This window comes from Gossypium hirsutum, chromosome A09 (assembly GCF_007990345.1).
Source record: "Gossypium hirsutum isolate 1008001.06 chromosome A09, Gossypium_hirsutum_v2.1, whole genome shotgun sequence".
Taxonomy (NCBI): Eukaryota; Viridiplantae; Streptophyta; class Magnoliopsida; order Malvales; family Malvaceae; genus Gossypium; species Gossypium hirsutum.
Window position 1 is genome coordinate 83,968,093 of NC_053432.1, and position 12,832 is coordinate 83,980,924.

At 28.6% G+C, this 12,832-nt stretch overlaps 1 protein-coding gene across 2 annotated transcripts; it reads right to left on the reverse strand.

The window, feature by feature from the left end:
* Positions 1 to 4,438: 4,438 nt before the first annotated feature.
* On the reverse strand, positions 4,439 to 8,769 carry LOC107926508 (uncharacterized). 2 transcript variants are annotated; one of them, XM_016857378.2, is made up of 13 exons: positions 8,141 to 8,769; positions 7,594 to 8,008; positions 6,865 to 7,516; positions 6,675 to 6,715; positions 6,349 to 6,417; positions 6,079 to 6,179; positions 5,915 to 5,993; positions 5,634 to 5,732; positions 5,466 to 5,534; positions 5,344 to 5,393; positions 5,165 to 5,246; positions 4,984 to 5,078; positions 4,439 to 4,882 (listed from the first exon to the last, which is right to left on the reverse strand). In XM_016857378.2, exons 1-13 carry the CDS (start codon positions 8,593 to 8,595, stop codon positions 4,756 to 4,758), a joined length of 2,334 nt encoding a protein of 777 aa, XP_016712867.2. In that variant the 5' UTR covers positions 8,596 to 8,769; the 3' UTR covers positions 4,439 to 4,755. The 2 variants fall into 2 exon arrangements, with proteins under 2 accessions (XP_016712867.2, XP_016712865.2); XM_016857376.2 differs by having other exon boundaries at positions 8,123 to 8,699.
* Positions 8,770 to 12,832: the final 4,063 nt, after the last annotated feature.

Here is a 12,832-nt window from a genome sequence, read left to right on the forward strand (position 1 = left end):
AGCAGAATTGAAGCATTTACGCATACCGCATATCCTAATTTTGCAATATTGACGTTGAGTGGTCGTGATATGGGACCCGATGAACATGTTTGTGTACGAAGGTGAAGATGATGATGCTTAATATATATTACTTATTGGGAAGACTTGAACACATTTATAACTTCCTCCTGCAGCCTTTAATATTGCTATGAAATTTTTTTAAAAAGTAAACCCATCCCATGTGATATGTTTTGCTCTCAAATATGATATTATTATAATCCGTGGAAAATCGAATAAAATTGGATTGAAATTTTAGATATCGTAATTATGTAAGGTAAAACTTGAATTTGAATATTTAAAGATATATAACCTTTGCATTAATTAACTCGGTGGCTCATGTGATATGTTTTAATTCTTGTTCAATTTGTATGGTTTTAATTTGAGTATCCACTCGGAATTTAGTCGGAGTTTAATGTGACTATCATATACTGAATGATTTCAAATCAAAATGTATAGATCAAATCTTAATATAGCATAATTTAAAAAAATATTATTGCATAAATTTTAAAAAATAAAATCTAAAAATAAAATAAAACGAGAGAGTGTGCGTGTTACAGAGAGAGAGAGCATTAAGACTTTTCTAAAAGCTTTGAAAACTCCAAAATTAATATTTACAATATATTTTTTTTAAAACATCATTTTAAACTATGCTACATAAGATTTAACATCTAATTTAACAGTTAAATTAATGACTTTAGTAATGAAAATACCTTATAGATATAACATTGATAGTTTGAATATATAATTAGAACGTCTTTAAAGTTTGATGGCCAATTTAGAATGAAGGTTAAAATTTGGGGATATATGATGCAATTAACTCTAAAATTGAAGGAAAAATATCTTTTTATACAATAAGCTTGATTAAGGGTTACCCGCTCAAGCTCGAAGGCTCTCAATATTTAAAAGGTTTTAACAAAAATATTAAACCAAAAAGAACGAGCTTAAGAAAAAAATAGATCAATTTAAAATATTGATAATATTCAAGGTGATCGACTCGTTTTTCAATTTTCTTAATGTGTTAATTATATATATATGTGTGTGTGTGATGTAATTCATATCCTACAAAAATTAAAAATATAATATTATAATGTAAGTATTAAAATAAATTGTTAAAAATTTTAATAAAAATATATAATTAGTAAATATCAAATAAAAATAATATAATTTTATAAAAAAATGTGAATAAATTTAAATCAACTTAAGTTAATTATTTTTAAATATGGATAGATTTAAACAAAATTTAATATTCATATTACAAACCGTTTAGAGCTTTGAGAACTATATATGTACGGTGTTAACACCATACATTACCTCGATTTTACTAGGTCAATATCACCACTAATATTATACAATATTTGTAAGATTATTTCATTAACTTAAAAAATTATATATTAATTTTATATTGTAAAATATTAAAGATTAAAATTAAATAAATATAAATTTTGGTTTGATTTACTATTATTAATTTATGAATAAAAATAAAATTATAAATTTTCGAATCAAATCAATTTAAGGCCCAATAATTGTAAATCGAAAATGGGCCTCAATGAACTCAAACTCCTCTTATTGGATCAATTAAATTCTTATATTCAAGAAATGCGCTTGAAACTGGATGAGAGGTTCGATTTTAATTTATCATAATTTGATCCGAGGTTAAATTAAAAGTATTTATGGGTTGGTGGCTCACTCGATCCTATTTGTTTCCCTTTTGGATGGGCTTAGTCTTTTTTTTTTTTTGCCTCTAGTTAGCTCATCTCAATCCATTTTAATGTTTAAAAATAATAAAAATATAAAAATTTTATATTAATATTTTAATTTTTATAATTAAATTTAAATAATAATAATTTTTCATTATTTTTGAACAGTGAAACAAGTCATTTGGGCGAGACAAACTTGGGTTTAAATTTTTAGAATTTGACATCAGCCCAACATGTGAACACCACTAATCCAAATTGATAACAATGTTTTAAGTGATTACGTATAACTTTTTTATAGAACACCATTATAAATTTATTATTTATTAAAAATAATTAATTAAAATTTCACATAACTTTGATTGTATGACCAAAATTCAAATAACAACAAATCTTTATATATTTTAATTTTTAAAATAATTAATTACATGATTTTTTTAAATGGAATAACAAAAGTAAGTTTCAAGTTCTCTATATTTTATGTTGATGTGGAGATGCATATAAATGCGTTGGCATGGCATCCAAAAGATAATAAATCCATTCCAAGCTTTGTAACTAAAAAGCACTTACATTATAATATTTTTTTACACAAAATATTATTTAATTTCACAAATTACTATAATATTTATAATATTTTTTATAATTAAATACAATATTACTCAAGTATGCAAATTACTACAATATTCATAACATTTATTATAACATGAAGTATACGAAACATCACTTAAATACACAAATTATCATAACACTCGTAATGTTACCTGAAAGCACGTCACTAAATACATAAATTAACATAACATTTGTATTTTTTTTATGTAGCACGAATTACACAAAAACATTACTCAATTACATAAATTACTGCAACATTCGTAATGTTTTATATGACACGAATTGTATAAAATATCATACAATTACACAAACTATAACGACATGTGAAATGTTTTGCGTAACAGTAATAGATACTTATGTTAAATTAGATATAGTAATCTACGTATTCATATCTCATTTGTTTTAATTTCGCATATTATAATCATATTTAAAACGCAGGCTACAACTCTATGTTGCATGAGTTTTAACAAATTTACGTATTTATATAATATTATTATTTTTAAGTATACAATCATCAGGGGCGAAACTAAGGGTTTTGGGAGGGTCTTGGCCCGTAAAATGGAAAATTTTTCATTAGGCCATTTAAATTTTTTAGTAAAGGTAAAATTGTACTTTAACCCCCTTAAAAGTATAAAAATTTGATTTAATTTTTTAAAAATTATATAGGTTATTAAAATGATGAAATTATATTTTTACTATTGTAAAAATTATAATTTAATTTCGGCCCCTAAAAATTTTTTTTGGCTTCACCTTGGATAGTCAGCCTTTTTTATTATAGTTACCTACTATAATAGCATTTCGCTATAACAATCAAATTTTTAAAAGAATCGATTTTTATGCTTTATTTTAACACTCTATAAAAATATTTTACTTATAACAAGAACATACATTGTTATGAAGTATATATTTTTATTAAATTAGTTTTTTATAACAATAAATGATCTAAATTCTTTGATAAACTTATAATGGTTATCTGTTTATAATAATATAGTAACAACTACCTCTTTATAAGGAGATAAATAGAGTTGTTATATAGAGGGGTGATTATATTTTTATATTTACGTCTGAATCAGTCAGCCGCCACGAGCAGTGCCGAGTTTCATGTCCTCCACTGGCAAATATTGTGGACCCTCCACAAAGTGTGATTAAAAAGATGGATTAACCAATAATATATTAACCTTAGCCTCTTCATATCAGCTAATATTAATATTGTCTGGTAAGAGAAATGGAAGCGTACAAAACAGGAAACGACAAAGATAATCTGAAGTAAAATGAAGGTGTAATGAAAAATTCAGCCCTAACATTTATCTCGTTTTATCACATTAGCCTTAGTTTTTTTTTCTTTTTTGTACTTTAATTTTCAACTTTCAAATTTTAGTCTATTTCAAAGGCAGTAACATAGTAATTCGTGTAGCAATTCACATATACTTCATATAAAATTTTAAAAATATATAAAATTCAAAGCCTAATTTAACTAAAATTTGAAAGTTGATGATTAAAATAATTTTAAAAGGAAAAAAAGAGAGTAAAATATCATTATAGGGGGAAAAGTGAGAAATAAATGGAATTCATTGTAATAGTCGGTATTGACTCAAATTTCCACTCACATTTATTAACTATTAAATTAAAATGAAACCCATAGACCAGCTGTATTTAATAGAGTTATTTCTTAACCACTAAAGCCTAAGCCTTTTTGTGAAAAATAAAATGGAGACATCAAAAGTAGGTGACTTTTTATTTTTTTTTTCAAAAAGAATGATTAGTACAAATAGAATTGGATTTCTTCATTTTTATAATTAGATACAAGTTATATGCTATTTAGTATTTGAATTTAATTTTAATTTTAATGTTGAATTAGGTACTTGAATTTTGCTTTATCTCAATTAAGTACCTATATATATATTTTTTACTAAAGCACACATGTCAAATATTAATTAAGTCATATTGCCATCTAATCTAAATACCATATTAAACATTAAACCCAAACCCAAATATTAAATTGGAACAGATAAGATTTTAATACCAAATTGAACATTAATACCAAATTCAAGTACTAAATGGAATAATAATCCTGTAATAAACAATGCAAGAAGACATTGATCTCTTCACTCTATTTTACTCCATTGTAGATATATATATTCTGTATTATATACAACTTTCATTAGTGGTTCTAACATGCTTTACATATTTTTTTTATAGAAAAAGAATCACAAGTTGACATGAATCTAATCACACAGCACTGTCAAACAGATTTTTTGAAGATTTTTATGATGTCAGATTATAACAGACATCTCACAACTCAGGGCAAAAACTCACTCACATAGTGCCAACAATTGTCTAGGTTTCGTCCTTTGACTGTGCTTTTTTTGCTTGAAGGCAATAGAATGGAATCGATAAAAGTCATAAATTTGATTCACGAGTCCCTTTGAGAACCGTCTCCGGCCGAATTACGAGCTTGCTGAAGTTGGATCATGTATTGTCTTTGAAGATATCTAAGCTTGTCCAATAGTTCATGGAACGTTGGTCGGCATTGTGGATCACTGGATTGGAAAAGTTGTGGTTGCACATATTAGGTGACGATTGCAAATTATACAGACTAAAGCATTCGAAAATATGTGAACATTATAAGGAGAAAAAGCACCTTTGCCAGCAACTTTCAATTATAGAAGACCACCGCGGATCTACTTCTTTTGGTATCTCTAGCCGTTGATTCATGAACCCCACAGCTCCAATTACCTGTGAATATACTAAAAGAACTTTTGTTCGTATATGCAGAGCCGTGAAGACGAATGAGTTAAAATCCTTTTAAATGAAAAGGATACCTGCATTGAGTTGAGATTATCCCAAGGTATCTTCTCAGTAGCAAGCTCCCATAAAATGACTCCAAAACTATATATATCAGACCTAAGTCGGAAAGAAAAAGAAATGCAAAGTTATTGGCCAGAGAAAAGTTGAATGTGATGGAATGGGGTTGCGGGATTTAGGAAAGGGGATGACATACTTCTCATCAGAGGGTTCATTACGAAGAACTTCTGGTGCCATCCATTGAGGCTGCAAGAAATGGTGTACTTATGAGTGATTTAAATATTTCTGATGAAGCAAATGAAATTTTCAGTAAAATACCGTTCCCTTCCCGGTCTTTGTTGTGAGATATGTTTCGTGCTTGAGACGTGACAAACCAAAATCGCCAACCTATTTTACATCGAATAAACGAAAAAGCATCCTCAAAACCGAGAAGTAAACTATAACTGGATTTGCATTTAGAAAGGGAGTACATAACTAGAGGCAAACCTTCACGATCCAGTTCTTATCAACTAGAAGATTTGATGACTTCAAGTCACGATGAATGATAGGTGGATTGCAATGATGAAGGTAATTCATTCCCCGTGCCTGTTGAAGCTCAATTAATAAGGTGAATTGACATAGGGAAGGGATAATCCAGTAATGCATGCAAGGATGAAAGAAAACCGAATACATGATGGCACTATATATGCATAAAAAACGGGGAGTCATAGAGAAACTGGAAAAAGAATGAAAATAAAAATTAAAAAGCTAAAACTCATAATACTCACAATATCCAATGCCATATGAACACGCCGTCTCCAATCGAGTTTGGTAGTATTTCTCTGTAGTAATCGAAACAAACTCCCACTGCAACAAAGAAACGTAAACATAAGGATTCCGCAGAGCCATAAATATGCAATGTGAAAGTTACGAAAAAAGGAAGAGAACGAACCGTGGAAGGAACTCCGTGACAATGCAGAGACGTTGAGGCGAAGTCACGGCTCCCATGAACAACAGAACATTCGGATGCCTAAGTCTTTTCATCAGAGATACCTTAAAAGCAAAAGTAAAACCGTGACCACCGTTCCAAAGAGGAAGGAACTCGAAATAATAACAAATGCAGTGGCTTTGGACTCAGCGAATGCAAAGTTAGGATGGCGCATGCATCATGTGATTTTACGGTTACCACCAAAAAGAAACTGAATTTATGAATAAAGCACACCTCCTGTCTAAAGGAATCTATCACGTCATCTGAATATTCCTGCTTCGAGAATACCTTGACAGCAACGTCCTGCAATAACATGAATACAGTTAATTAACACAAATAATCATACGAGCATGCTCTTTAATAATACCAATGAATAACTAATGAGTACAAGAATGAATTCATTGCAATGCATTCGCAACTTCCATGAATTGGTATTTAACCACAAGTGTCCCGAAACGAATCACGGTACTCCTAAACCAAAATTTCAAGTTATATTCATCCATAATGCAAACGTAAATCCTATCAAAAGTGAAGGCTTTGAATGAAGCAAGAGAACGTACTGATCCATACCACAGGCCATGATACACGGTTCCACAAGAACCTGCAAATGAAAGCAAAGATACATAAAGTATTAAACTTATACATATTAAAGAAAAAAAAACAGCACAAACAAGGTAAACACAAACAGTGCTTTGAGTCAATGACCGAGTTCTCCGGCCATTGACAATTCCTTCACTCGAAAGCAATTACCTTGCCCGATTTGCTCTCCGATTGTCAAGTCTTCCCACAAGATTTCGTAATCTAAACAATCAGTGTCGAGATCAACTCTATTAACAGCACTACTGCTGGTACTACCACAGCTGCTGGCACTGCTTGTGCTGTTAACATTAGCAGACGACCAAGAACCTGATGCTGCCTCGTTATTGACAGATCTGTTACTCTCATTAACATGTCCTTCACTTTTTGTACCAGAATATGGGATCTTCGGTTGAAACGTTTCATTCTCTTGATCGTTACTCAACCAAGGCCATACAAAACGTGTAGTCCTTGTCTCGGGTCCTTCTCGATCATTCCCTTTCCAAGGCCATGTTATCCCTTTTTTACCCATTAAGGTCATAATCTTTTGGATTGCGGGTTTTCCTTCATTCTCATCACCAAAATCTCTAGAGGTTCTAGCCGGGGATTTCTCATCAAAAGGCGAAAACACACCAAAAGCAGATGGGTGTATATCTCCCCTAGGTGTACTAGCTCCACTGGAATTTGCATCTTCTTTATGATCAGAAAGAACAGCATCGGACAAACCATGATCAGAATAATGACTATCTCCACTTCCCCCTTCACGATCAGAACAATTCTCTCCCGTCCTAATCTTTGATTTCACTTTGTTGCTCACCTTGGACGCCTGCATTTCGTAACAATCAAACCAATACACCAAACTACAACAAAAGTAAATAGACACGAGACATAAGGAACTAATACCAAATTCGTTATTTTCGACGCAATTGCAGCTTGTAACGGCTGCTGAGGATCAAGACCGAGTTTAGCCGAGACTGCGTTTTTAGACCAGCTAAAAGCCGAATCACCATCGGCTTGCTTTTCAGCTGACAATGCAACTTTCATGTCTTGAAAAGGCCGAGTATCGGTCGAAACACAAATGATTCCAACCAAAGAACCATCATCATCATAAAATGGAGTATTGGTTGCAACAGCTGAAAATCTTTCCCCCATTTTGTTCTTAACAGGGAATTGCCCAGTCCAGCTTTCCCCCATCATAACACGATGAACTATATCATGAGCTACAGAAAAGTCCCTATGATCAACAAGAAGCTCAATGGCATCTTGCCCTAAAGCCTCTGCTGCTAAATACCCATAAAGTTTTTCAGCAGTTCGATTCCTGAAAAAAGAAACCCAATGCAAAAATGATAATGGTAGACTTGTTCATTGAATTAGATTTGAGAATTTGAACTTTGGAACTGAAGAATTGAAAAAATAAAGAGAGAAAGAAAACCCTTTTTCTTTTACTTGCCAATAAATTATACGGCCACTAAGATCATATATATGAACAGATTGACCCATAGACTGTAATATCTTTAAATACTGGCTGTTAGTGAAATTAACGGCAGCTGGTCCGGTATCCCCACTTTTTCTTCCACTACCTCCGCCGCCGCAGCCGCCGCTGCCGCTATTTAAGGTGTCATTGCTTCTGCTCTCTCTTTGCAACGGCGAGGAATGTCGAAATGGACCCGAAGTTTTCTTCCAATAAGCAGCAGCCGTCGTTGTCCCTCCCGCCGAAGCAGCCGCGGCGTTCCCGGGGAATCGAGGGCGCTGAGGGGAAATAGAGTGGGATCTTTGACGAGTCGAATCGAGCCTTGACTCACCGCCGGATCGCTTTAACTTCGACATTTCTTGCTTGAGATTCGCATGTCCCACTTCTAGTTCTTGAATCTTTCTCAATAGTTCCTCCGCCGGCGGCGTTTCCATTTTATACGCTTTTCCCTTTTACTTTCTTTTCGCTTTTCCTCTAAAAAAAACCAATCAAAATTCAAAGCTTTGATAAGATAAATGAAGATTTTCACAATATTTTCTCTGTAGAAGCTTTCGTCTCTTTTAAGAGGTCCAAGACTCAAAAAGACAACAACTTTTTTGTTATTGGTCTAATTCTAAACTTCAACCCTCTATTTTATAAAAATTGATACACTGGTCCTTTAATTTAATTTATCAAACTTTAGTCTCATTCTGTATTAAAACCAGTAAAAGTACCATGGAGGCCCATGTATTAGAATTCAGTTTGCATTTTTCCCTTCTACTTAAAAAATAAAAAAATTAACCATTGTATATTATATCAAAGAGTAAATTGATATTTTTGTTAAAATTTTCTTTTTTTTTATATTTAAAAAACTGGCGTGATGAATAACCAAATAATTTCACGTGGCATGCAACGTGTACCTCATATTGACATACAATAATCAATTTTTAACAGTAAATATTGATAGAAATTTTAACAAAATGACTAATTTACTTTTTTTTAATAGAAAAAATAAAATGCAAACAAAAGTCTCCATGTTACTTTTACCTACTATAACTTCAAAGTTAATACAATTAGTAACATTCTTAAACCTTCTCGTTAAATCATTAACTCGAGAATCATTGACTTAACAGTTTATATATGCAAAAAGAAAAAGTAAAAATTAGTAGTTCAACAATTTATATATAATAAATTAACAAAAACTCAATATTTATTGTACAAAAATTATGTTCTCGTAAATTAAAATAAAAATACTAAATTTTTTATTTTAATAAAATAAATGATAAATTTTAAAATTATACGTTTTTTCAATTTTGATTTTGGGAAGAAATTTTTTTTAATTTCTCTAATTATTATCAACTGTGATTTAAACTAGATCATTAAATACAAAATGACAAGGGATTTGCTTTCCACGCGCTATTAATTCATGTCGCACTTATTAGCCTATAAAAGTGGTGGCTTTTACTTTTTTATCCAATCAGTGTCGCGCGTTTACAAACGCGCATTTGGTGCTTCCCCTTTTAGACAAATTTCGGCTTTTTTCTTTTACAATCTTTAATTTTCAGAAATTTGTCCGGCTTTCAATATTTTTTCTATAGATAAACGTGATAATTTCTGCGTCCTATTATTTTTCACATTACGACCACGAAAATCAAACTCAGAAAATTTTTTATGGCAGTAAAAATTAAGTTAAATATATTTTCTATGAGAATTAAAAATAAATCTATTATTATATTAATTTTATTTTTTTATAAAATTTAAGATTAAATTAAAATATTAATATTTTAAAAAAATTTAAATATAATTTTATCATATATTAATTTATAATTTTTATAAAATTTAAAATGAAATTTTTCAAGGGATATGACCCTTGGTTACTCCCTTAGTCCCTTGCACAAGTGCATTAGTAAAAGATTTGGGTTTGATTTTTCTTTTGAAAGTTTATATTAATGGTACAATCAAAATACAATATTTGGACAACCCTTACCCATCAAAGAAATATTATAACATATTTGTTCACAACTTAACATTTTTTAATTATATTTATATTTATATAAAAAAACTCAATATGTACCCAAAAAATTTATTTTTAAAATACTAAAAATCACAATAGAAATTATAAATAATACATCATTAAAATAATTATAACTAAAATCAATTATTACATGATTAAAAATATAAATATATTCATAGAAATAAATTTAAAAAAATTTACGTATAATTAAACTTAAACCAAAATTATATATGAAAAGCGCGCACACATATATATATATATATTTAACAACATGAAAAGTCGAATTTTAAATCTAGAATTAGTTAACCAACTTCCTTTTTATAGTTCCAAGTTGAAGTCCACAATTTTGTTAGCCAATTAAAAGTAAAAGTTGGGTGGCTGCTTGTCTAAATGAAGAAAGTATGCTTCCAACTTTTCCTTTGAGGGAAGTATTATTATTTTTTAGTATTATTAAATTATTAATAAGTTCAATTTTAAAATGTTAAAAAATGTTCATTATTTAAAATTTTTTATTTATATAATAGAAATAAAAACATTTAAATAATTTAATAATCATTTTGTATTTTTTTAAAATTAAGTGATCAAACTATAAACCTAACAATAATTTAATAATTTTGAATATAATTTACTTTTTTAAAAATAATTGTTATTTTTTTTCAAATTTGAGGCTCAATATAAAAAAATTATATTTTAATAAAAAATTTAAATTTAATATCAACTTAAATTTCATTTCAAATAACTTTTTATAACTTATCTTATTAATCATTATTTGGTCTTCCCCTCCTTTCTAAAAACTTCTAAATATGTGAACTTTTTTTTATCTGAGAATATTTAAAAATAAATTATCCATACCAAAAGTTAGTATTTCTTTAATAGATAAAACTTTTTATTAAATTTAATAATGTGTATATTATATACATGGAGGAGTTTGTTGAATATATTGAAGATACGTGATAGGTTGACAAAGTTAAATAATGGGAGCAAAAGTAGAAAATAAAAGATTTATTTGGGGTTATTGTTTTTGCATTGTCTATAAAGCGATAAGGTTGATGGGCATAAGCATTCCAATTTTTAAAGTTTAGGGGTGGGGGGGGGGGGTCAGTTTCAGCTTTGGAACCTAGTGGCAAGTTGTTGCCCTCTAAAATATATATTAAAAATAATAATTGTACAAAGCGTCGTTATTTTTGTCCATATAATTTTTTGGGTAATTTGGACCTAAAGTTATTAAACTATTAATAAATTTATATTTTAGTCACTTAACTTTATAAAATTATAAAATGATCATTAAAGTATTCGAATGATTTCATTTAATTCACCAAATTATTTAAAACCTTTTATTTAAGTCAATTTTTTTTTAAGTTATAGCTAGTAAGCTTCAAAAGACAATTCAACAGTTGGTATGATGGATCAGAGCCCATCGGTAAATAGAATAATATACTTTAGATTTGAGTTAATTTAATAGGTAGTGTCGGTGATTGAAGAATAAAGTTATTTGAATTTTAATTTGTAGATTCGTGATGTTCAAGGTTGTTTTGTAAAAAAATTAACTTTAAAAGAAAATGGGGTGAGTTCTTTTAATTGGTACAGAAACGAAAAATACCATACAATACAATTTAACATCCCTATACTTAAATGAACACTGTTAAGTAACTAAAATATAAACTTACTAATAATTTATTCACCTTAATTTATTTTACACATATTAATTCTTTACTTTAATCGGTGGTTAATAATAATAGACACAAGTGGTGGTGGGAGATTTCCACCTCACCCATACATTAGTTTTTTTTTTCTTCTATTTTTTAAGAGTATATTTGGGTGGGTTATATGATTAATTTTGGTGTACTTGGAAATAACAATAGATTGGACAATAAATTAGTGAAATATCTATTTGGGTTGAAATGTAAGGGTGGTCGTAGATGTAAAAAAAAAATATTAGGGACATTAAATTATTTTAATATGAAATAAATTTTTATATATTTTTTTATAAAAACTAATTGTAATTAAAATTTAATGAATATTTGAAAAAGAAACTTGTTTGGGTCAATGTTAGACCTATCATCTCGAGTAGAAATGATAAAAATTCAAACCCTGTATTATCACGATTAAGAAATAAACAATAATTATAAAAATAAATATAGTAAAAATATATTTAAATTAATATAAATTTTTAAATAATAATTTATAGATGAAACTTTATTTTTATTTTTTGGTGAATGATTGAAACTTTATTTTTAAAGTACCATAAAGATAAAACTTTACATAGTAAATACAAAAGATTTTTCAAATTATTACTTTGTTTATTCATCTTTTAAATAAAGTCACCATTCAAAAAATTTAAATCTTCCAACTTAATCATTTATTAGTTTTAAGATTTATTTTTAAATTATAGTTTAATATATTTAAGTAAAAAGTAAAATATATACATATATTAAAGACATGAATACCTTAGTAATAAAATTTATTATTTAAAATTTGTATTTTTATTATTCTTTAATTAAATTGATTTTCATTTATCTCGTTATATCGATTAATATAAATATAGATAATTAAAATAATGTCAAATTTATTGACCAAGGAAAATGCATGCATCAAATTTGTGCCATTTAATGCTAACATTTATGGAATTATATGTTTTGTAAACAGATAAAATAAAATAAATTTTGATGTCGTGAGAT

Coding starts and splice junctions, on each gene's coding strand:
- LOC107926508 (XM_016857376.2), bottom strand. CDS start 8,595: ATGGAAACGCCGCCGGCGGAGGAACTATTGAGAAAGATTCAAGAACTA. Junction 6,716..6,864: donor CGGAGAGCAAATCGGGCAAG/GTAATTGCTTTC, acceptor TTTCATTTGCAG/GTTCTTGTGGAACCGTGTAT. Junction 5,994..6,078: donor GTCACGGAGTTCCTTCCACG/GTTCGTTCTCTT, acceptor TCTTTGTTGCAG/TGGGAGTTTGTTTCGATTAC.